Source organism: Cupressus sempervirens, chromosome 2 (assembly GCF_028749045.1).
Source record: "Cupressus sempervirens isolate cs-2001-9-10 chromosome 2, ASM2874904v1, whole genome shotgun sequence".
In the NCBI taxonomy this organism is placed as follows: domain Eukaryota; kingdom Viridiplantae; phylum Streptophyta; class Pinopsida; order Cupressales; family Cupressaceae; genus Cupressus; species Cupressus sempervirens.
In genome coordinates this window covers 683,052,285-683,075,973 of record NC_143119.1, presented here as the reverse complement: position 1 = coordinate 683,075,973, position 23,689 = coordinate 683,052,285, and the positions used below count along the sequence as shown (strand labels likewise).

Sequence of the window (23,689 nt, the reverse complement as noted above, 5' to 3'; positions counted from 1 at the left end):
AAATTCCATCTTGATTAACCTTGTAAAATTTACTAGAGAAGAAAGCAGTTGACGGGCAAGAAGTAGAAGACTCTTCCACCACAACTTTATATGATAATTTCTCCAAAACTTCCTTCGATGGGACATTAGATTTATCATGCTCAATATTGCAGACCTCATCAACTTTCATCATATCTCCAGACGCATCTCCTCCATCATCTTCCATAATTATAGATCCTAAACTGCTCACGAGTGATCTAGGGTGGGAGAATGATGGTGGGATGGGGTATGAGAAAAAAATCACACAGGGAAACCCAAATGACACCCAAAGACACAAAAAAGGATACTCAACAAAGAACACCCACAATGAGGAAACATATGCCAAAAACAGTAAAAACAATGAAAATTAGGGCATAAAAGGTAAATAGGTTGCAGAGAACACATAGTAGGGTACAAAAGCCGAGGCACATAGGTGTCTGGCTGTCGTACAAGTTGGAGAGCTCCTTTCTCATTTTCAATATAAATACCTTGTGTTCATAATTTGCAAAACTTAAAATACTTGTCGATCAGTCTTATCATTTAAAAAGTTTCAGTATGGGTTTACTTGCTGCCCCTGTTTACGAGTCGTGAGAGATAAGTAACATTTTTCCTCTAGGATTGTGCAAGTAGCAGATTACACAACATTGTTGTAGTTGTTGATTGAAGGATGTTTGGAACTTCATATGACAATGAACATTTTAAGTTTCCTTAAAGACAATTAGTGACTAGATAACTTGAATTTCGAGGTAGTGTTAAAAGAGGTAATGCACATCCTTTTCATGTTACAATAAAAGGTTTAGGTGTATTTCATGTACATATTTCTTTCCCATTGGGGGCTCCTATTCATACTAGTACTAGGGTTACTGCACATGAATGAGTGCTAGTGCATTCACCTTAAAGACAATTAGTGACTAGACAACTTGAATTTCAAGGCAGTTTTACAAGAGTTAATGCACATCCTTTTTATGTTAAGAAAAGGTTTAGGTGTATGTCATGTACATATTTCTTTGCCATTGGGGGCTTCTATTCCTACTAGTACTAGGGTTACTTCACATGAATGAGTTCTAGTGCATTCTTCCTCTACTTTTCCAACTAGTTCAAGGCTAATATTGTCTAAGGGGAAGTATAGAATGAACACTAATGATGTTGCAAACATTGTGGCAGAATTATATAATGTGCAAAATTTGGCCAAGGCAAATGATGCCAATGGAAATTTTTTATTTTCTAATACCATTCCATTCCACATGGCTATCTCCTATTGTTATACTCAGGCTATGGAAAAAATAATAAAATCAAGTTCATCATATTCCAATAGTATTATTTTAGATGTACCATAATCATGGATGGATGGATAGATATTACAAGTGTTTCACCACCTGTTGAGGATAGGGGAACAACAAGACATCATAACGGGGGGATGGAGGCTTAAGTTTGGGGACAAAAGGAGGGTGGTGGTCCTCTATATACTATATACTATACATATAGTACTTGAAATGCTAGTTAATTAAAAGAATAATGCACTCAAGGACATGAGCAAATTTAGATGGATCAAAGAGGTGTTTACAATGTTAGAGATATGTAGATGTTTATGGATAACCACCATTCTTTACACTCTTTAGGTCCTTCCTAAGGAGTTTTCGAAACCTTTCCGGACTAGATATGTATCATACTTCATTTCTTTTTGAAGAGGATGCTTGAGTTGCAAAAGAAATTGCAATTAATGGTCGTGATAATAGAGTGGAAATGGCATGGGAGAAAGGTGGAGGAGGTGGTGAAGAGTGACATTTTGTGGGCTGATGTGAGATACATTTTTGCATTCATCACTCCAATCTTCAAAATTATTAGATGTGGGGATACAAAAGCGCCTAGCCTTGGAGAGGAGAGATTTATGAGTGGATTAACAATAAACTTGGCCAAATGAAGACTACTATACAAGAGAAACACCTAGTATTACAGTTCTAAATTGAATTTATTCAACGACTTATTCACTGCTTGTGGGAGTAGCTCAACACTCTCTTGCACATGTCTATTTATGCACGTTGTTTGTATTGAATGGACAAAATTTGCCACTCTTTGTGGATATTCGAAAGAGGCCAAGACAATTAAGGGGGCTATAGAATAAGAGGATACAATTGCATGGTCTTGTTTTGTTGGCAACACACTAGCCACTCATTTTCTATGGTAGGTTTCTAGAAGCATCAGAATCGAAATCTGACAACACTAGAGTGATGCTGATGAAGAAAGACAATAAATGGATCTAACAAGGTGACTTACTATTAATAGATGCTCCCTCCAAGATTCTTGGAGCCCAAACTAGAAGCCCAAAATAAAAACTAAGAGCGTCACTCAACTCCTCTAACTCAACTAAGCTCATTTGAACCAACAGTTGACTTACTATAAATGTAAGTTTCTCAAATGGAGCCAAATCACACCATAGGCTGCTGGAAAGCCTATGACACCCCAACTGAGACCCTCAAATCCCATTGTCACCTCATGAGGGTCGCGATGGTGAACTGACCAGGCCAACTGCAGGAACCTGTTAAAAATGGGGATATTACATTTGACATCAAGGACTAATACCAACCTATATTACTGAAATGGGGCTCATAAACTATGACAATGAAAACTCCGGTTGAGTCAACTTTAATTCAAGGATAAAGTGAAATCACCCCCAACATCCTATGCCATAGCCAATCTTCATCTACTTGAATCAAACAACAATTTTGGTTATTGATATCATCAAGAATGTACAGATTGTTAGCAGCCCCACTTGCATCCGCAGTATGTTTACCTTCTTTACTGATTTCGCAACAATTCGAATTGAAAACTAAACCGTGCCCTTGATCACACATGTGACTCACACTTAATAGATTATGTTTCATATCTTCTACCTATTAAAAATTCCCTACTTCTCAGCATCATCCAAAATAAGTGTACCTTTACTTTTGACTTTTGCAGATGCATTATTGCCAAATTTCACCATACCTCCATTAGTCCTTTGGAGTGAGAAACTTGCTCCTATCTCTAGTCATACGCCTAGACCATCCACTATTAGTATATCATTTGTCTTTTTCATTTTGTGAATGAAAGGCTATTTGCTCAATCAACGACTCCACTAAAACGTCTTTCTTCTTTTTCCAAACCTTAGCAACGTCTTTTACTTTGTCCTATTTCTCAACCTTCTTGTTTTTCTTGAGAAGTTTGCCACACCATGTAATGGATTGTATGTTGACCTGTTGTTATCACTGAGATGGATAGACTTCTAATTGGCTGTCACAGTCAATATAACCTTGACCTGGTCCTATTTGGATTTTAATATCCAATTACAAATACTTCTTTCTTTCCTGCAGAATTAGATTGTGCACAAATTCTATATTCTAATTTATAAACTGAGACTAGAATTTTCAATAACAGAGGGATATATAATTAATACACAACTTCCACTTATTTTAATTCAGTTTATAAAGCAAATGCAAACTTTCATATGCAAGATTGTATCTGGAAAAAGCATGAATCATACTCAACAAGAGTGAACTGCTGAGAGGATAGCATCATACAGGAAAAGCACCTATTGGGATTGAAGGTCCTTCTGTTAGCTTGCCTTAGCACACTTCACTCTTAGTTTTGATTCAAATTACCATGCAAACATCTAACTCTAGTAATTTCCACCACAGTATTGGAACTGTTACTAGTGGTCTGCTCTAGGAATGATGGTCTCTGTGCATGCAGAGTTTGATCACCTAGATGGCTTGCTCCAATCATGATGCCGTCTAGAACTAATTTCTCCTTAATTCGACAAATGCCAGCCAGTTCCAGTATGTTCTGTTGCAATTTTGATTACTCAGCGCCTCTTCTTCCTGTTATGTGTCTTCAGACCAAACACAAGCAAGGGATACTTCAAATGTTAGAAGATTACAATGCCTGACAGTGTTACCTTTAACTTGTGAAATGGAAGTTCCCTTTACTGGTTCTGCTGTGTCTCCTATATAAATGTTGCCAAGAATCAACCTGAAATGCATACGCAAGCTTTGAAATGAGTTTGTCTAATTGCATACTGGGGTGCTGTCTAGTATGCGATACTAGAGGGGTATCGTCCCTCGTCTTGGGAATTGCTAAGATAGCAATTGCTGTATACTGAGTTGTTTTCTTCTTACAGATCTTCCATATTCTCTAGAGGGAGAGTAATGTCTTCTGGAAAGGCAGGTGTTACAAATATGCCAATCCCGAACATGATAACACACTTTGCTATCAAATGGTCTACTATCAAAAATATGCTGCCTTTGCCCTGTACCCTCGATAGCCCTGTGATAAATTCCATGTATATACTCTCCCATTTATGCTCAGGAACTGACAAGGGCTGCTCTGAAGTCACACAGGCCCTAACATGTTGTAGAGTATCATCCTTGAGGCCCTTCCGTGAGAAACACTCCCTAATCTGTCTATATGACTTAAAGCATCTTGGGTGACCAACTACTAGACTATCATGAATGACTCGCATAATTTGCTCCTTAAGTTTGGATCTTGGAACCAAGTAGATCTTGTTTTTGTAATAGATAATATCATCTATGACCCTGTATCTATCATCCTGAATTTTCCCATCGATTACCTCACATGCAAAGGTATTCTTGGAGTACTCAACTAGCAGTTTAGACATCCATTCAGCTGAGATTTACGACATCGGACAAGTAGCACTAGTTGGTCTCCTGGAAAGTGCATTTTCTACTATGTTGTTCCTTCCCTTGATGTACTCAATATCAAAATTGTAGGCCTGAATTTTGCCGATCCACTTTTGTTGACTTTCATTTAGCTCCTTTTGTGCCAAGGAGTGCAAGCTGTTATGATCAGTCTATACTACAAAGTGTCCACCCACCAATACTGTTTGACTTTAGCTAGAGCACGATGGCTAGCATCTCCTTGTCATAGGTGGAATACAACTTTTCACGATCTTTCAATTTCCTGCTCTCATATACAATAGGATGGCTATCCTGTATCAGTATTGCCCCTATTCCGTCACTTGAGGCATCAAACTCCAAATTAAATGGCTTAGTGAAATCTGGTAATGCTAGGATTGGGCATGTACTTATTACTTGCTTGACACTATTAAATATCATCTCCAAATTTGTAGACCACATGAAAGCACTCGCCTTTGTGAGGTCTGTGAGTGGTGCAACAAGTTGAGAGAACCCCTTGGCAAATCTCCTATAATAAGAACACAATCCAAGGAATTCTCTCAAGTTTGACGCATTCTTTAGTGACGAAAAATCTAGTATAGCCTGTATCTTTTCTTGGTGAACTTTGACCCATTAGCTCCAATAAAATGTTCGAGTTATAGGATGTCCGTTAACTCAAACTCACATTTGGATCCTTTAGCAAACAGTGAATGCTGCTCGATGATACTCAAAATCTCATCCAAAAGCTGTAAATGCTCCTCTTAGGTTCTGCTAAAAATCAGAATGTCATCAAAGAATACTAGCACAAACTTGCACAAATGCTTATTAAATATATGGTTCATGCATGACTCAAATGTAGCATGCACGTTGGTGAGTCCAAGGGCGCCACCAAACACTTGTAGTGCCCATAGTGACATCTAAATGCAGTCTTATGTACATCCTCCTCATGGATCTTAATCTGATGGTACTTGAAACGAAGATCAATCTTCAAAAAGTAGACAGCCCTATGGAACTCATCCAACAACTCATCAATACGGGGTATAGGATACCTGTTCTTAATAGCCCTCCTATTCATGGCTTTGTAGAGTTAGAGCACATCCATAGAGTCCCATCCTTTTCTTAACCAAAACCACTGATGAAGCAAATGGGCTTGAGCTCGATCTGATGTGCCCCATGTCAAGCACCTCTTGGATGGTCCTCTCTATCTCCTCCTTATAGTCTTTAAGGTGATGATAAGGAGTCGTAGTGACTGGCTTGGCACCCTCTTTCAGCTCTATCAGATGGTCAAATTCACGGTCGGGAGGTATCCCAGGAGGGATATCACCAAAGACTCCCTTGTGCTTGTCTAACACTAATTGAATATTGATATGATGCTGCTGTCCTACATTTGAAACAGACTTAGTGGAGATAAAACAATGTGCTGCCCACTCTATATTCTCATGTCTCGAAAGGGACTCTATCCTATGAGCTGAAACGATCTTGGGCCCCTATCAATCATAGCTTTGAGAATACTTTGCTGATCTCCTGTCACAAACTCAATCTGTTTCTGATCATGGTCAATAGTGTATCTACCAAGTGTTTGGAGCAATTTGCATACCCAAAATAACATCCATCCCACCTAACTCGATCACATAAATATCTGTTGTGAGAGTGTAGCTACCTAGGTGAACTTCATGCTGAGAAACAATCCTTGATCAATTAAGATCTCCATCAACAACCTTGACATCAAAATGTGGAGTAACATTAATTTGCAACTTTTGTTTTGTTGCTATACTAGTGCAATTGAAGTTATGTGTTGCCCCTGTCTCCAGTAAGCAAACATTTGGTGCCCTTTGACTACTCCGTTAAGTTGAATAAGACTACTTGTACAAACTCCTGAGAGGGTAACAACTGTGGGTGGAAACCTGTTTCTCCTCCTCCAATTGGGGCTGCTCATGAACACCATCCTCATCACTGTCATCAAACTTGTTACCATCATTTTCATCATCCGAATAGTGAGCCTTACCCTTTATGAGGCATCTATGCTCTAGTGACCAAGGTTCCTTGTATGTAAAATATAAATTCCTCCTTAGCTCATTTCTTGACTCAAAATCATTCTTAGGTGGGTTACTCTTATTCTAATTTGAAGATTTTAGGATGGTCTTGGGTCACTTAAAAGTAGTGTCACCCGGGTGCGTGCACCTGGGTCAAAAACCCAACGCACCGGGCGCACGTACGTCTCTGGTGTGGGTACGTTGCGCACCCGACTACCCCCACCACGCAAAAACCGAGGCCGCATTGATTGGAGCACTCGGGGCGGACGCGGGGACGTAGGTGTGTTTGAGGTGCGGGTGTGCACGCTCGCGTGTGCGTGAGGTGCGACCGACATGTTGGCTAAAAAGTAAAAATAAACAAAAACATTTTTTGCAATTGTTTTTAACTGTTTCTTTTAGCAAGGGAACCCTAATTTGGTGTGCGTCCCATGAGGTCTATTTCATTTTTGATATTCATATTTGAACAATGAATCGTGAATCTTTCATCTTTGTCATTTGATAAATTGATAGTCAATGGTTGACTTACATGGTACTATGTGTGGTTTATATTTATCATTTATCATTATCATTATTATCATTATGTTTAAAAGTTTTAGCATTTTACTAAGTTCAATGGTCATTGGTAATGGTTATGAAGTTTCAAGTTTCAAGTTTGAACTTCTGGTTCGTGAATCGCATTTTAATTTTCTATATTCAACTATATTTGGTATGTTATATTGAAGTATCATTTCATAATTAACATTTCAGTCATATATATACACCTATGTTCCCCGGGGATGCGTACTTGGCCTAAAACCCGACGTTTCGGGGACGGGGGGACAGGTATGGGACGTCCCCCAGCCGTCCCCAAATGACCTTTTTTTTCAGGGGACGTTTTGGAAACTTGGGGACGCGGGGGGGACAAAAAGGGGACGACCAGCCGTACCCAGAACGGAAAGGGGACGTCTAGCCGTCCCCTGATCGTACCGGGTACGATCAATCATCCCCCTTTTTTGTATGCACATTACTTTAAAAAAAAAACATAAAAAAACCTTTTAAAGCCTCCCTCTTGGTTGGCTAGTGGGCGCCACTCCTCCAAAAACCCTAAAATGTATATAATTCCACACATTTAAGTTGTTTTAACAATTGTTTGGTTTTCATTTTATGTTGCAGTTGGCTGGAATTTTCAATTCGCAAGTAGAGGAGGTAATCTTTTTGCTTCCAAGAGCTTGAATAAGGGTTTGATCTTCTATTTTGTCCACTAAGTAAGTATAAAACTCTTTGTGCTTCCATCTATCATTTTTTTAATAAATTTGCAGCTTGCAAAGTCTGATTTTTTTTTTTTTTTTTCATTGTTTAAGCTCATATATCTATTCAATTGCATATTTAAACACAATGAGCAGCAGTGGGAGTACAAGTAGTAGTAGTGAAGAAGAAAATGTAGAGGTTGATGTTGCTAGTAGTGACACTAGGCAAAAACTCGATCCTAAAGCTGATTTGTTTAAATGTCTTTCCGCCATTATGAACAATTTTGCAAAGGGTCTTTTCAATAGGAAAAAACCTCTTCACCAATATGTCACACCTCGGCCAAAAAATAAAAAGAATTCGAGAGGGACTAGGGTGTGGGATTGTCATGTTTGTCTTGATGATTTTAGGGGCAGCTATACAAGAGTGAAGTCACATTTTTTAGGTGTTTCATGCCAAGGAGTCAAAGCTTGTCCTAACATAACTGATGAACAAAAATTAGAATGCCAAAGATTGCACTTAGGGGCTGAAATGGAGGGACAAAATTTGACAGTGACATCACCATCCATTCCCTCACAATCATCTAGGCATATTTCATCCGCCATTGGTACTAGTGGCAACCCTAGTGGGTCCAGAGGGAAGAGAAAGATGAGTAGTGGTGAGAAGGGCTCGGTGAAAAGTATGTTTAATGCACAGGCAAAGGCGAAGTGTGAGGCATCCATTGGTAGATTCTTTGTTGCTAATGGGAGCCCATATAATGCAGCCTGCTCCACTTATTATAAACAAATGCCAATGGTGAAAGATATTTTGAGTATGAATTCCTTATTTGTACCCCTCGGTGAGCATAAGCTACGAACCGCTATCCTAGATGAAGAGTACTCAAAGGTTGCTTTGTTATTTGAGGATATGAGATGCAGTTGGGTTAGGACAGGCTGCTCTATTGTGATGGATGGGTGGACCGATGTTAGACATTGGCCACTCATCAATATCATTGTCACATCCCCTACTGGCTCTTATTTTTTGAGAGCCATAGATTGCTCAGGAAAGAAGAAGGATGTAGAATTTCAATTCACCATTTTGGGAGATGCCATAGAGGAGATTGAGCCCTCTAATGTTGTACAGGTTATCACAGATTTTGCACCTGTGTGCAAATTAGCTGGTTTGATGATAGAGGGTGCTTATAGGCACATATTTTGGACCCCTTGTTGTGTTCATTCCTTGAATAATGCATTGAAGGACATAGAGAAGATTGAATGGGTGAAACAAGCGGTGCTAGAAGCTAGAGAAGTGCAAATGTTTATTAGCCACCACCACACTTCACTTGCTCTATTCAGGTCCTCTAAGAATGAGTTCCTCAAACCAGCCGAGACAAGGTATGTCAATTTTAATTATAGTTTACTTTTAATTTGTTTTAACTTTAAGTTATTTAAAAAAATTATTTATAAGTTTATTTACATCAGATGTGATGCTTTTAGCTTTAAATTTAATCATTAATGTTTAAGTTTAAATTTTTAATTTTTAATTGTTGCTATAGGTATTGCACATATTTAATCTTGATGGAGAGGATGATTGAGGTGTATGAGGCCCTTCAATTGATGGTGGTGAATCCAGAGTGGGGACGATGGTCTCATTCTAAGTCCTCTAGAGGAAAAGCGGTGAGGCAAAAGATCCTTGATGAGAGTTGGTGGTCTACAATGAAGTAAGTTGTTGATTTTTAAATTTACTATTAGTCTTTTGCTTGCTGATTTTCCTACTAATAATCTTAAAATTCTTAAAATTCTAATTCTGATTTTTATTTTTGTTGGCATCTTGATCTTGCAGATATATTTGCTCTATCATAGCACCCATTGTTGATGTCATTAGATATGCTGATACTGATGCTCCTAGTTTGGGAGAGATCTATGAGACTATTGACAACATGTTGGGTAAGATGAAGAGAATTGTTGTGGCAAAGGATCCTACATTGAGCTTTTATGAGGAGCATATTAGGCCTATTGTGACGCGGAGGTGGAACATGATGAATACCTTGCTTCATATGGCAACCTTTGCTCTAAATCCCAAATGGTATGCATAGTTGGGTGGAAGGAGCCTCCCATGTGATGATCCTGAGGTTTTGGATGGCTTCACAAGAGTAATTGATAAGATGTATTCAGCTCAAGATGCCTCTACTCTTCGTGCACAGTGACTTGACTTCACCAACCTTCGTGGCCCAAACTTGGGTAAGCCACAAACAAGGTTGGATAGAGTTGTTTTGGCACAGAGGGATCCTATTGGATGGTGGACCTGGCATGGGAGAGATACACTTGAGTTAAAGATACTTGCCAGTCGCCTCCTTTCGCAGGTTGCTACTTCCTTAGTTGCAGAGAGGAATTGGTCCACATATTCATATATCCACTCTATCAAGAGGAATAGACTTACCTCTAAAAGAGCGGAGAAGCTAGTGACAGTGCATCATGCTCTTCGACTTGCCAATCGTCAGACTCTAGAGTATAGGCAGACACCAGCTTTGCGATGGGATGTTGAGCCTGAAGATGTGGCCCAAATAGATGAGGATGACACAGCACCAGGACTGGTTGGGGTTCCATTAAATGAGACTACGCTTCCTATGGAGGATGACAGTGAGGAGGACTATGATTTTAATGCCATGGCAGTAGAGGCAGAATAGGAGCAGCAGTCTGCTTCATTTTCTATGTTTTGCTTTTTATTTTGAACATGAACATGATTATGATACATTGATAATATGATACTTATTACTTTATGACAACCCTCTACCCTTTGGGCCTATAGCTTTGGGCATATTTTGATTTTGATTTTCAAATTTATCATGCTTATCATTATGAGTCTTATGATATTGACAATTGTTAATAACTTAATGTTCATTGTTCAATGTTCTCTAATATTGTATTGATATGCTGAAAGATCCCTGATGAATGCTCTTGCCGATCTGCTGTAGTTTTTAAATTAATAAACTATATTTTCCTGTGATTTCTTTGATGGTCTTTGAGAATAGACAGAAGTTGCAGAAGGTTTTTTTTTGTTTTGTGTTTTTTGATAGTTTTCACAATAGTAATGAATAATGAACAATAAACATGAAAGGAGACTGAAAATAAATAAGAGCATAGAGCCAAATCAGAATTGCTATAAATCGTACTAGGCAGATTTTTGATTTATAAAGCCAAATAATAAATCCAATGCAGTTCCAAAGAGCTTACATCCAACAATGATGCCAAATTGGATGGTGAATAATGAACATGAATCAAGGATACATCTAAGGTTGAATACAAGCATTCCCTATATTCCATGTGGGGTGTACCTGTTGCAAATGACAGCCCTAAGATTGCAAGGATCACGTCCCAGCTGAAAGAATCAATTTGCAACATTGAAACCATAAATCTGCAACCTGAATCCACAATAAAGAATGGCGTACTCTATCCCTGATAGCAACACACACTGTCTGAAGAATCCAATGCCAATAACTGTTAAGGGCTACGTCCTAGCCAATCCAGAACTTGGGGTTTGCATCCCAGATGAAGAATTACTCTCTCAGAGCCAATTCACAAAAACAAGTTTTTCAATATGCAAAAAAAAAAAGAAATTAGGTCTTCATCTCCTTATATCCCCTTCCAACTGTAAATCAAACCCTAAAGGGAAACTACACTTTGCCCTTTAAATAAAATATAATAAAATAACATTTTCCCAATTAAAGTCGTCCATGCTATAGGAAAAACATTACTTTATTAAAATTCCATAACTGAAGGCACCAAAAAGTCTACAAATAGTAAAAATCATGTATAATAATTCGAGACCTTTCCAACGAGCTATAACACATAGGTTTACCTGATCAACTGAAGCCAGAATCCCCTTATTACTCCAAAATGGTTATATTATTACCCTTATTTTAATTTATTTAATCACCAACTTAGGAAATATTTAAATATATTAAAATATTTCCCAAATGGTCCCAAAAGGCCCAAAATGACCAATCAAACATGAATCTAACCTTGTCACCTGTCTGTGACTGATGCCGGACAAGATGAGTCAACTGGCAGTCCATCCCTAAAATCTAGGGATGCTCCTAAAAAGTAGGAGACAACCCCAATCAACCAAAATTGAGTCCCAATGACTCTCCCCTACTGTGTGCACCTCTGAGAGAATTGTCACTGAACTGGGAGTTCCTCCTAAAAAATAGGAATGCCTCCTAAAAAATAGGAGATGCACTTTAAGTCTCCAAAACGTTCGCCGAGGTCTCCAAATGCCTCCTAGAACACTCCTAGTCAATCCCTACAAATTAGGAATCCCTCCTAAATTGTAGGAAACTGTTGTCTACTGCTCCAAACTACTTGGGAAGCTCATGCATGACTCTCAAAGCCCCTAGGTTGGTTCCCTCTACGCTCTGCTAGCCTATGGGAACCAGATAATAGACCAACCTTGCTAGAAATGTTGTCACTAAGGAAGGGTAGAAATTGGGGACATGGCATATGCATTTTGACAATTGGGTACTAAAATAGTAAAATCAGATATTATTTCGTAGATGGCATTCAAATGTTGTATGTTATGGTTCTATAATGTTTAAATGACGTGCTTTGTGCTTAGTTTCATATGAATGACATGTATATTTACAAATTTCAATGTATATTTTAAAATTTTTCTATATATATATATATATATATATATATATATATATATATAGCCGTCCCTGTTTGCCGTCCCCCCCCTCCCCAAAATTGCCAAAAAAATTTGCCGTTCCAGAAATCCGTCCCGCCATCGCCCATTGTCCCCCGCACTGGAAACTTGGGGGAACATAGATATATACTATGCAACCCCCTCTCCCCCCTTGGCCACCACACCTTGCAGTCCCCAAATCGAGGCCCTAATTTTTCTTGCACCCAAAACTCGTCCCAATGACCCCCAACACTGCTGTGCTAGTCTAACACGGCTTAAAAGGCATTTTTGGATGCTGAACCTTTGAAAATGAGCCATCCAAATCAAGTGCCATCTTGATTGCATCCTGTAGAGTAGATAAATCCCTTGAACGTCTCACTCAAACCTTCCACAAACAACACCACCTTCCCGCTTTCAGTCATGTTGGGGACCATGATGGATATCCATTGGAATTCATCAATATAGGTGTCCAAAGCATTTCTATGCTTTAGTTGAGCTAAGTTCCTATAATAAACTTCTATATCCTTCCTATCAAATCTTTTTATCAGCTTGTTACTGAACTCATAAGAATTAATCGTGCCATGATCTTGAGAGACCAAGGCATGATGCCACCAATCATAAACGGGCCCATCTAAATGCATAGTAGCAAACTTGATTGTTTTAGTTTCAGACAATGGTTCGAGAGTAAGAAATGTATCCAACTTATGTATCTACGCCTCGGCTGTAGTTTTATTGCTGTCATTTAAAAATTGGTATGGTGAGTTTTTGCATAGCATGTTTTAGATCCCTGTTTGGGGCCCTTGGTCTCCTATCTTTTCGTCCTCTACTAGTTCCCTTCATTGTCCCATGTACTGAACAATGCTTAAGATTGCCTTAACATTGTTTGGAAACAAATCCCATTTAGCATATATAGCCATGACATCATCTGGAATGTCTTGTACAACTCCAACATTAACAACCTCAGCCTCATCATGATGTTCAACAAAACTAGCATTAAAGGCCTGTCTATGGTTCGAGTGGGTGCTCCTAGGCCTCGTGGTGCTGTCCAGTATATGAGACCGGAGGGGTATCATCCTCCGTCTTGAGAATCGCTATGATCACAATTGCTTTGCTATGAAAATTGTTTTCTTCTTACAGATTTTCCATATCATCTTTTCTCCATCCACCCTCGTCATAACACTCCCGTCCAAACTAAAAAGGATCCATTACTCAAGGATGACATGCAAGATGGAGGAGGAAGAATCCACAGAGAGAGGGAGAGAGTAATGTCTTTTGGACAGGCAAGAGTTACAGATATGCCAACTCCGAACATGATAACACACTTTGTCGAAATTGTCAAAGATTAGGCAAGACACCATGTGCCAACCTAGAGCCCACGATGGATATCCATAACCACTCATCCCTTTCACCTGCTCCCTAATTGCCTATCGAAATGTTTGATAGGCTAGGAGATGCTCACATGTGTTGGAGTTGATGAAAGCCAACTCCGAAGACGCCCAAGATCACCTGCATACGAAAACCTGTCAAAGAGAAGCCAAGGAGAGGAAGAGCATGGAGCAAGGGAAAAACCCTAAACGGACATGAGAGACAAATATGCAAACACAAGAAGAAATGTATTTACAATATGCACAATGTCTTATGAAAATACAATGAGAGAGCCCTCATATAAAGAGCTCATGGAAGCTTGTAAAATAAGCTGGAAGGTGGTAGAAGATAAGGATGACAACTCAGCACACATCCACAAAAGGTGGAACATGCTAGAAGGGAACAAACTCCCGTGTTGTCAACAACTAAGCACTACATGCATTAAATACAAAATATTAAGTAAATGCATTTACCTAAATAAGCTTAAGTAAATAGAATAAATAATTAATAATTAATTATTTACTCTAACAACATGGTTCAAACTGGACTGGGGGACATGACACACCACTTCTACAAACCATTATAGTGTGACCAAAGTTATTGCATTTATAACATATTACATTGCAGTTCCTTGAAGAAGCAAAATAGTTCCTACTCATAAGTCTAAAATTATTTCTTCCAAACAATCAACAGTTTATTCCCTTGTGTCCAAGATGATTGCAAGAGAAATGATAATAATAAAAGAAATAGTTGTTAAACCTGGTCATATGTGCTTGTCTTGCAATAGGAGGCCTTTTAAAAGCACTATTTCTGATTTTTGATAGTGAATCATTTGTGCTATCATTAGATCTTTATGAGTCAATGACTTTGTCCAAGGACATGATTTTTTTCTGATTTATCTTCTCATGATTCAAATGTGGCAAATATTTATCTAACTTTCCAAGTGAAGCAGTTTCAGCTGTGTGTCTGTCATAGTTTTCTTCCCTGAGCTTAAGCTAATTTATAATTTCTTCTTTTGAAGCTTGGGATGTCTTGGTTTTCATCTGATTCCCTTCCCACCTCAGCAACTTCAGGTTTTGATTTTTCTTTCTAAGTCCCTTGATTTCATTTAGAGCACTAATTAGCTCCACTTCAAAAATTACTTCTCCTGCCTCATCAATATGATGTTCAAGAGAACCCATGTGTGCAGTCAGGATCATCCTCCAAGCATTTATGCTCTTTTTCCAAAGGAACGTTGCTGTGATACCAATTGAAGAGCGCACATAAAATAGTGGAAAGGGAGGTATGCATTTGTATTTCGAACACTTGAAATCACATAAGCAAAGATATAGAATAGAGAGCAAACATCAATAAGGAGAACACCAAATTTCACGTGGAAAACTTTGTCGGGTAAAAACCTTGGTAGATCACTAGCTTTCATTTAACAAATGGGCGCCAACCCAGATTACATAAGTAAGCACCAACTCACAAAGAGCACCAAACCTCCTCGAAGCACCAACTTCATTCAGTTGAAGCAACAACTTCAGTTTTCACACGAACTCTAATGCACTGAAACCTATGTTCCCCGGGGACGTGTACTCGGCCTAATACCCCCCGTTTTGGGGACGGGGGGGACGGGTATGGGACGTCCCCCAGCCGTCCCCAAATTCCCTTTTTTTGCAGGGGACGTTCCTAAAACTTGGGGACGTGGGGGGGACAAAAGGGAAAGGGGACGTCTAGCCATCTCCCGACCATACCGAGTACGGCCGGCTGTCCCCCTTTTTTGCAAGTTCAAAACATTAAAAAAAAACATAAAAAAACATTTGTTGTGTCGTTTTTGGTCGGCTAGTGGGCCCCACTCCTCCAAAAACCCTAAAATGTATATAACTCAACACATTTAAATTGTTTTAACCATTCTTTGGTTTTCATTTTATATTGTAGCCGGTTGAAGTTTTCATTTTGCAAGTAGAGGAGGTAATAGTTTTGCTTCCAAGAGCTTGACCAAGGGTTTGATCTTCTATTTTGTCTACCAAGTAAGTATAAAACTCTTTGTGCTTTTATCTATCATTTTTAAAATAAATTTGTAGCTTGCAAAGTTTGATTTTTTTAAATTTTTTCATTGTTTCAGCTCATATATCTATTCAGTTGCATATTTAAATACAATGAGCAACAATGGGAGTACAAGTAGTAGTAGTGAAGAAGAAAATGTAGAGGTTGATGTTGTTAGTAGTGACACTAGGCAAAAACCCAATCCTAAAGCTGATTTGTTTAAATGCCCTTCCGACATTATGAAGAATTTTGCAAAGGGTCCTTTCAATAGGAAAAAACCTCTTCTCCAATATGTCACACCTAGGCCAAAAGATAAAAAGAATTCAGGAGGGACTAGGGTGTGGGATTGTCATGTTTGTCTTGATGATTTTAGGGGCAGCTATACAAGAGTGAAGTCACATTTTTTAGGTGTTACATGCCAAGGAGTCAAAGCTTGTCTTAACCTAACCGATGAACAAAAATTAGAATGTCAAAGATTGCACTTAGAGGCTGAAATGGAGGGGCAAAATTTGACAGTGACATCACCATCCATTCCCTCACAATCATCTAGGCATATTTCATCTGCCATTGGTACTAGTGGCAGCCCTAGTGGGTCTAGAGGGAAGATAAAGATAAGTAGTAGTGAGAAGGGCTCGGTGAAAAGTATGTTTAATGCACAGGCAAAAGAGAAGTGTGAGGCATCCATTAGTAGATTTTTTGTTGCTAATGGTATCCCATATAATGCAGCCCGTTCCACTTATTATAAACAAATGGTGAAAGATATTATGAGCATGAATTCCTCATTTGTGCCCCCTAGTGAGCATAAGCTACAGACCACTATCCTAGATGAAGAGTACTCAAAGGTTGCTTTATTATTTGAGGATATGACGCACTTGGGTTAGGACAGGCTGCTCTATTGTGATGGATGGGTGGACCGATGTTAGACATTGGCCACTCATCAATATCATTGTCACATCCCTTGCTGGCTCTTATTTTTTGAGAGCCATAGATTGCTCAGGAAAGAAGAAGGATGCAAATTTTCAGTTCACGATTTTGCGAGATGCCATAGAGGAGATTGGGCCCTCTAATGTTGTACAAGTTATCACAGATTCTGCACCTGTGTGCAAATCAACAGGTTTGATGATAGAGGGTGCTTATAGGCACATATTTTGGACCTCTTGTTGTGTGCATTCCTTGAACAATGCATTGAAGGACATAGGGAAGATTGAATGGGTGAAGCAAGCGGTGCTAGAAGCTAGAGAAGTGCAAATGTTTATTTGCAACCACCACACTTCACTTGCTTTATTCAGGTCCTTCTCTAAGAAAGAGTTCCTCAAACCAGCCAAGACAAGGTATGTCAATTATAATTATAGTTTACATTATAATGCTTCAATTATTTATTTATTTTATGATGCAAACATTATAGTCTTCGTGTCCCAAAATTTGCTTGTCCTCAAGAAAATGCAATGTCGAATACTAAAGAATGTGTTCACCTACCCAAGTTGGCTCATCCAACAACAACTATTTCCAGTGTACCAAGTTTTCCTTTAAGGTATGGTTCCACAAGAGTCTTCTCCCATTCATTGAGTGTTAGAAGATCTGTAGCTACTATGATGTTTTGTCCTGTGGCTTTCTTCAAGTAGGATACATTAAAGACATTATGGATGTGACTCCCTTTTGGAAGTTCTAGTTCATAGGAAACTTCACTGATACAATGAGTTACATGATAAGAACCATAAAATTGTCGCTTCAATTTTTCTTTCCCTTTTTGCTTCAATGAGGATTGCCTATACAATTGGAACCTAAGATAGACTAGGTCTCCCACTTCAAAAATTCTCTCGATTCGGTGTCTGTTTGCATAGATATTTTCTTAATTTTGTGCCTTTGGTAATTTTTCCTTCAAGAATCTCATAATGTCTTTCCCATCCTAAAGCCAGTCCCTTTCCCTAGGTGTGCAGTTGTCACCTAGGACCATGTCGATAAATGCAAGGGGTTCATAATCATACAATGCTTTTAAAGGCTGCCATCCCAATAGATATGTGATAAGTTGTATTGCAACAGTATTCCCCTAGATGCATCCATTTGACCCATGTATGTTGTTGTGTTGAAACGTAATTTTGGAGGTAGCCTTCTAACCACTTCACAATTTTTGTCTATCCATCTAAATCTAAGGGTGTTAGCTAGTACTTGGTGACAATTTTGTTCCTACCAACCAAAATATTTATGTCTAGAAAATACTGAGAAACTGACCATCCTTGTCACTAACAATGTTTTCGGGTAACTCGTGTAGACAAAAAAATTCTCTGAAAAATAAGTTGGCTGCTTATGCGGCCTAGAAATCTGAGGAGATGGTGAAGAAGTGTGTATACTTCATCAATCTATCAACCACAACAAATATACAATTCTTTCCATTTACCTTAGGAAGTCTAGTGATGAAGTCATAGAGATACTTTCTCACTTTTGTTCTGGTATCGACAAGGGTTACAATAGCTCAACAGGTAAAGTGTGTTCGAATTTGTTTTGCTCGAAGACTATGCATTCCCACATGTACTACAGAACATCATTTTGAAGTCTCTTCTATGAGGAGAATGCACCAAGTTGTGGTGCCAAAAATATGACACCTTTTTTTTCAAAATTTCCAATAGTGCGCATGCAAGGCTTGTGGAGCCCAAGCCATAGCGCGTACATACGCTTTTAGAAATCACATAAAACAACAACCACCCCTACTCTCTATTTATTCCTCCCTCTCTCCCTACCCTATCCTCTCTCTCTCTCTCTCGTTGCATCCTATCCCATACACTTTCCCTCATCCCCTTCTGTCTCTCTCTCTCTCTCTCTCTCTCTCTCTCCATCCTTCTCCCATCCCCTACTCTAAAATCCCTTTCTCTCTTTCTATGCATCCAATCCCATGTACTCTTTGGAACTCTCTCTCTCTCTCTTCCTGTCTCTCCTTATCCATCCTTCTCCCATCCCCTACTCTCTCTCTCTCTCTCTCTCTCTCTTTCTATGCATCCAATCCCATATACTCTTTGAACACCTCTCTCTCTCCTCTCACCCCTCCTCTCTCTCCATATCCATCCATCTCCCATCCCCTACTTTATGTCCCTCTCTCTCTTTCTATGCATCCTATCCCATGTACTCTTTGAACACCCACCCCCTACTCGCTCTCCCTCTCTCTCCCTCTCTCTCCCCTCCTCTCTCTCCCTCTCTTATAACCTACTCAATGTCAATCTCTCTCTTTCTATACAACCTATTCTATGTACTCATTCATACCCCATCCCCTAATTCCTCTCTCTCTCTCTCCCTCCCTCTCCCATCCCCTACTCTATGTCCTTCTCTCTCTTTCTATGTGTCCTATCCCATGTACTCTTTGAATCCCCATCCCCTACTCTCTCTCTCTCTCTCTCTCTCTCTCTCCTCCCTTTCTCCCTCTCCATCCCCTACTCTCTCTTACTCTCTCTCTCTCTCTCTCTCTCTACGTCCTACCCCATGCTCTTTCACTATCCAAGCCAAAGGCTTGGATTTTTCTTGGGGGTCCAACCCAAAGGTTTGGAAGCTCTAGATTGGTTTGAGACATATTTTATAGCAAGCATACTAAAAATTATTGATTTTTCTTTTGTGCTCTCCTTCAAGTTTCCTTGTGGTTGACTATTGATAAAATCAAGTTATATGATATTGTAGATCTCTGTGTTAGCTATATAACCATATAATTTATATTGAATTCATATTATTTCAAGCCTTTAAACTATACTTTCTTTTGAAAATATGCCATTTTTCTCTCAAAAACCAACACGTACTAATTGAGGTGTAGATTTTAGCTTGTTCATCAAATTTTGTAAAAAATTGGTTTTTTAGAAACTAGAGTCCATTATACACACTTTGAAAAAATAATAATTTTGGATTAGTTTTCAATAATCCTTATGGGGGGCACACAGGTATTTCACATTTTTGGGATGTGCCCACATATAAATTTATTTAAAAAATTATACATTATAAAATTACCCAAGAAATCTAGGATAAGCTACACAGTGTTAGGTAACTTTTGACCGTTGGTGTAAATAAGTATTTACTTATTACACTTACTTAAGTTTTACTTAGGTTAATGCATTATTTAATTATTTTGCATTATTTTATTATTATTTTAGTGAGACACTTAGGAGTTTGTGAACTCTCATTGAGTTACACAACTCTAATTATGCACATGGTGTCTACAACACATGAGTATGCATCATTCACTGAGTTGTCATATTGATAATACAATTATCTGCACTCCTCATTTAGCACATGTTGTCTACACCATTGATTTGCGTGCTACACCATTGTAGGCTTATCTTCACATCATCGCACTTAATCTCATGCTCAATGGAGGATAACCCATATCTGGTGGACATGTTTCTAGTTGTATGACATATCATGATGCTAATTTCTATGCATTCTAGAAGCTCTCCTGAGGCCTTTATATTCAGGCACTCCTAGTGTACTCTTGAATCCAGTTATTGAATGAATATCATCATTCTGATCATACTCTATTTATTTTGGTCTACTATGTGCTTGTGTTGAGTTCTTTAGTTCTTGGGTGAATTCTGGCCTAAGCCAAATTCTTACATGGTATCAGAGCCAAGGGAGATTCTCATCACATAGCCATTCAAGACCGTTTATGCTTTAGCACTTCGACACAAATTCGGAGGATCCGCCAAAATTGGGAGCGTCTAGAGCCAGATCTGACCTCACCGTTGCATTTGGAGCGTCGATTCGGTGAAGATTGACTATAAGCTTGCCTATGTTGGGTGAAAGTTGATCGTGAGGCAATTTTTTTTTGCAAACCGACACCCAAAGGCACGGATTTGCAAACTGGGTATGATTATTTTTGGAGCTACTTTATTCGATTTTCAGATCTGAATTATTTTATTTCTCTACTATTATCTAGGTATTTATCAGAATTATTTTCCTAAGCATTTTTTTCGAAATTATTCTCTGGTCAGAGAAAATATTTTTGCTGTACTGTGTCATCACATCCAAGCCCGCAAATTATTTAATTTACTTCGCGGGGACCCCTTTATACTGAGGGCTGATTAAATCTACGACCCAGCCAGCCAAATCTGGACCAGACCTCAATATCTGGCATCCGCAAAGCACTTACCAAGCGCAGTGCCCAAACTTCCGGCGGGCTTACTTCACATCTATTCTCTGCAGCACTCTGTATTTAAATAGCGCTTATTCCGCGCCCCCACCCATGTGGGATTAATCTGCAAATCATCAACAATAGAAAACAAAGCTCTGACAACACAAAGAGAGTCTCGCCTTCTCGGGGAATAAATCCGGCGACACCCTGTGCAAGCTGCCACGCGGCAATATTTGAACAGCCTGACCATTCCACGGTGGCAACACAGTCCGCCTCTGACGTATGCCCTGTCAGCATCAGTAGATGTGACTGGGCAACACAATCATCATCCGACTGGATCGCCACGTCACTTGACACCCAGGAATGTTTTGTGCAATTCCGTACAGTACGGAAGGCCACACCAGCAACCACGTCATCCAGTGGGCATATTTTCGCTGATGTCATCATTTTCAAGATTAAATTTGACGCTCGTGTGGACGTCAAAATAGGGCATTTTACAATTGCTGCGATGCCTGTATGACCGTCAAATTTCACCTCACATTTCGCTGATGCAACCCCTCACCAGGTTCATTTTCAATTTTGCAGTCCGACTTCAAGAGGCCATAACTCGCACATCCGGACTCCAATTCAGGTGCAATTTTTTTTTGAAATTGGGTAAACTTTTCTAAATTTTTCAGTGGTGTAGCTATTTTCTAGTTTTGGTGCACGAATTGTTCACAAATTGCATTTTTTGGCGTCTGTACCTAGATAATCCTACTTTTTGTAACTTTAAACGGTTTGTATGGGCACATTTGGAGTCGAAAGCAGGTTCTATTTTTTTTGAAAGTGCATATTTTTTTGTCTACTTTCTAGATCTGGCATCAGATTGTAGTTTTGTGTGGACAAAATTGTCACTTTCAGCAATAGGGCCTTTCTTTGTTTTGTAATGCTTCAGTATTGTAGCACATTGTAAAGTTTCAAATTTGTACTCCATTAAGAGGTTGTAACAAGAAAAATCAGAATTCCATGAAGGCCAAAATTGGCAAGTGGCCCATTGTAATTGCACTATTGATAAAGTGCCCAAAGCATCTTTTTTGGGGGGATTTGTTGATTTAGTGAAAAGGGGGGTGTTCTTGGTGTTGTGTTCTCTCTTTTCTGTAATTTTCTTTCATTTTATGCATTATGGGCAACTTTAAGTTTCCTAAATTAACTCTTCATAACTATGCTTCGTGGTCAATCAAAATGTTGTATCACTTAATGCATAATAGAGTTTCACAATATATAGATGCTACTCTTTCTAAACCAGCAGGTGATAATGTATCAATAAGTGAAATTTCAGATTGGGTAGTCATGGATAGAAAAGCCCTAGGTGATATATGTTTGGGGGTAGATGATAAAATCATGTATCAAATCAAGAAATGTACTACATCCAAGGAAGCTTGGGATACCCTTGAAAGCCTTTATGGTAAAGTGTCTGAAGAGGATGTGTTTAAGATTGAAGATGAGCTTGTATCCTTAGATCCTAAATCGTATGACTCAATACAAGACTTCATCATTAAGGTGAATGAATTAATGACAAAGCTTACTGATTGTGGGAGTTCTATCAAAGATGACAGACTGGTCTATCTCATACATAACAAGCTACCGTCTAAATATTCCACATTTGTATCTTCTTTTAACACCTCAAAGACTACCTTAGGGTCTGCCTACAAGAAAGTCACTTTTGATGAATATGCAAAAGTGTTGGATGATGAAGAAAAGAAGTTGAAATCAATGGGGATTCTCAAAACACCTCAGTCCAAAGCATTGGTGGCCAACAATGAGGGTTCTCAACATTCAACTGCACAATCTTCAAATAAAGGAAAGGGTAAGAAGAAATGGAAGAGCAAATTTGAGGATGCAGAAAAGACAACACCACAATCTAATCAACAAGGCAAGTCCTCGAATTCCAACAAGAAGGGGGACAATAATAAGGAGAAGAAGAAGTGTGCTTATTGCAAGAAATCGGGTCATGAAGAGCATGAGTGTTATCTTAAAAAGATTGATGAGTTAACCAACATCATGAAGAAACATAATGTTCCATTGCCTAATGCTTACAAGGAGAAGGGATCTTCTTCAAACTCAAAGGGCAAAGGACAAGCATTCATGAAAAATTCAAACTCTTCAAAGGAATGGATATTTGACTCAGGTGCCTCATATCACATGGGTTCTTCAAGAGAGGATTTTTCTTCATTGAATCACTCAAAGGTACCACACATCTTCATGGGGAATGATAGCAAAATGGAAGTTGAAGGAAAAGGAAATGTGGAAATGGAAAATGGATAGTTTCAAGAGGTTCTCTATGTTCCAAACCTAAGTTCAAATCTCCTTTCAATCTACCAAGTCACTCACTGCGGAGATGGACATAGAGTTGAGTTCCTTCCAAACTTAGTTCAGGTGCACAGTCTTAAAGATAATTCCTTGGTTGCAGTGGGAAAAGTGAATGATCACAAGAGGTTGTACTATTTCTCTCATTTTGTGCCCAAGTCTTCTTCAAAGGCCTTGTTATCACAATCCAATTCAAACATGCAACTATGGCATGAGCGGTGTTAGGATAAACCAAGGACAAA

At 38.9% G+C, this 23,689-nt stretch overlaps 2 protein-coding genes across 2 annotated transcripts in view; both read left to right on the top strand.

Moving 5' to 3' along the window:
- Window positions 1-23,689, top strand: part of LOC149575205 (uncharacterized) — a 60,612-nt gene that overhangs the window by 20,669 nt on the left and 16,254 nt on the right. The gene's annotated exons all lie outside the window — the stretch shown is intronic.
- Window positions 9,486-10,086, top strand: LOC149575206 (uncharacterized). Its single transcript, XM_089812184.1, has 2 exons — window positions 9,486-9,644; window positions 9,767-10,086. The coding sequence occupies exons 1-2, from the start codon at window positions 9,502-9,504 to the stop codon at window positions 10,017-10,019; spliced, it is 396 nt and encodes a 131-aa protein (XP_089668310.1). The 5' UTR covers window positions 9,486-9,501; the 3' UTR covers window positions 10,020-10,086.

What these genes read in the sequence shown, in the direction of transcription:
- LOC149575206 (XM_089812184.1), top strand. Translation starts at nt 9,502, where the DNA reads ATGGAGAGGATGATTGAGGTGTATGAGGCCCTTCAATTGATGGTGGTG. An exon ending in AGTTGGTGGTCTACAATGAA is followed by an intron (nt 9,645 to 9,766) that starts GTAAGTTGTTGA and finishes TTGATCTTGCAG; the next exon opens with ATATATTTGCTCTATCATAG.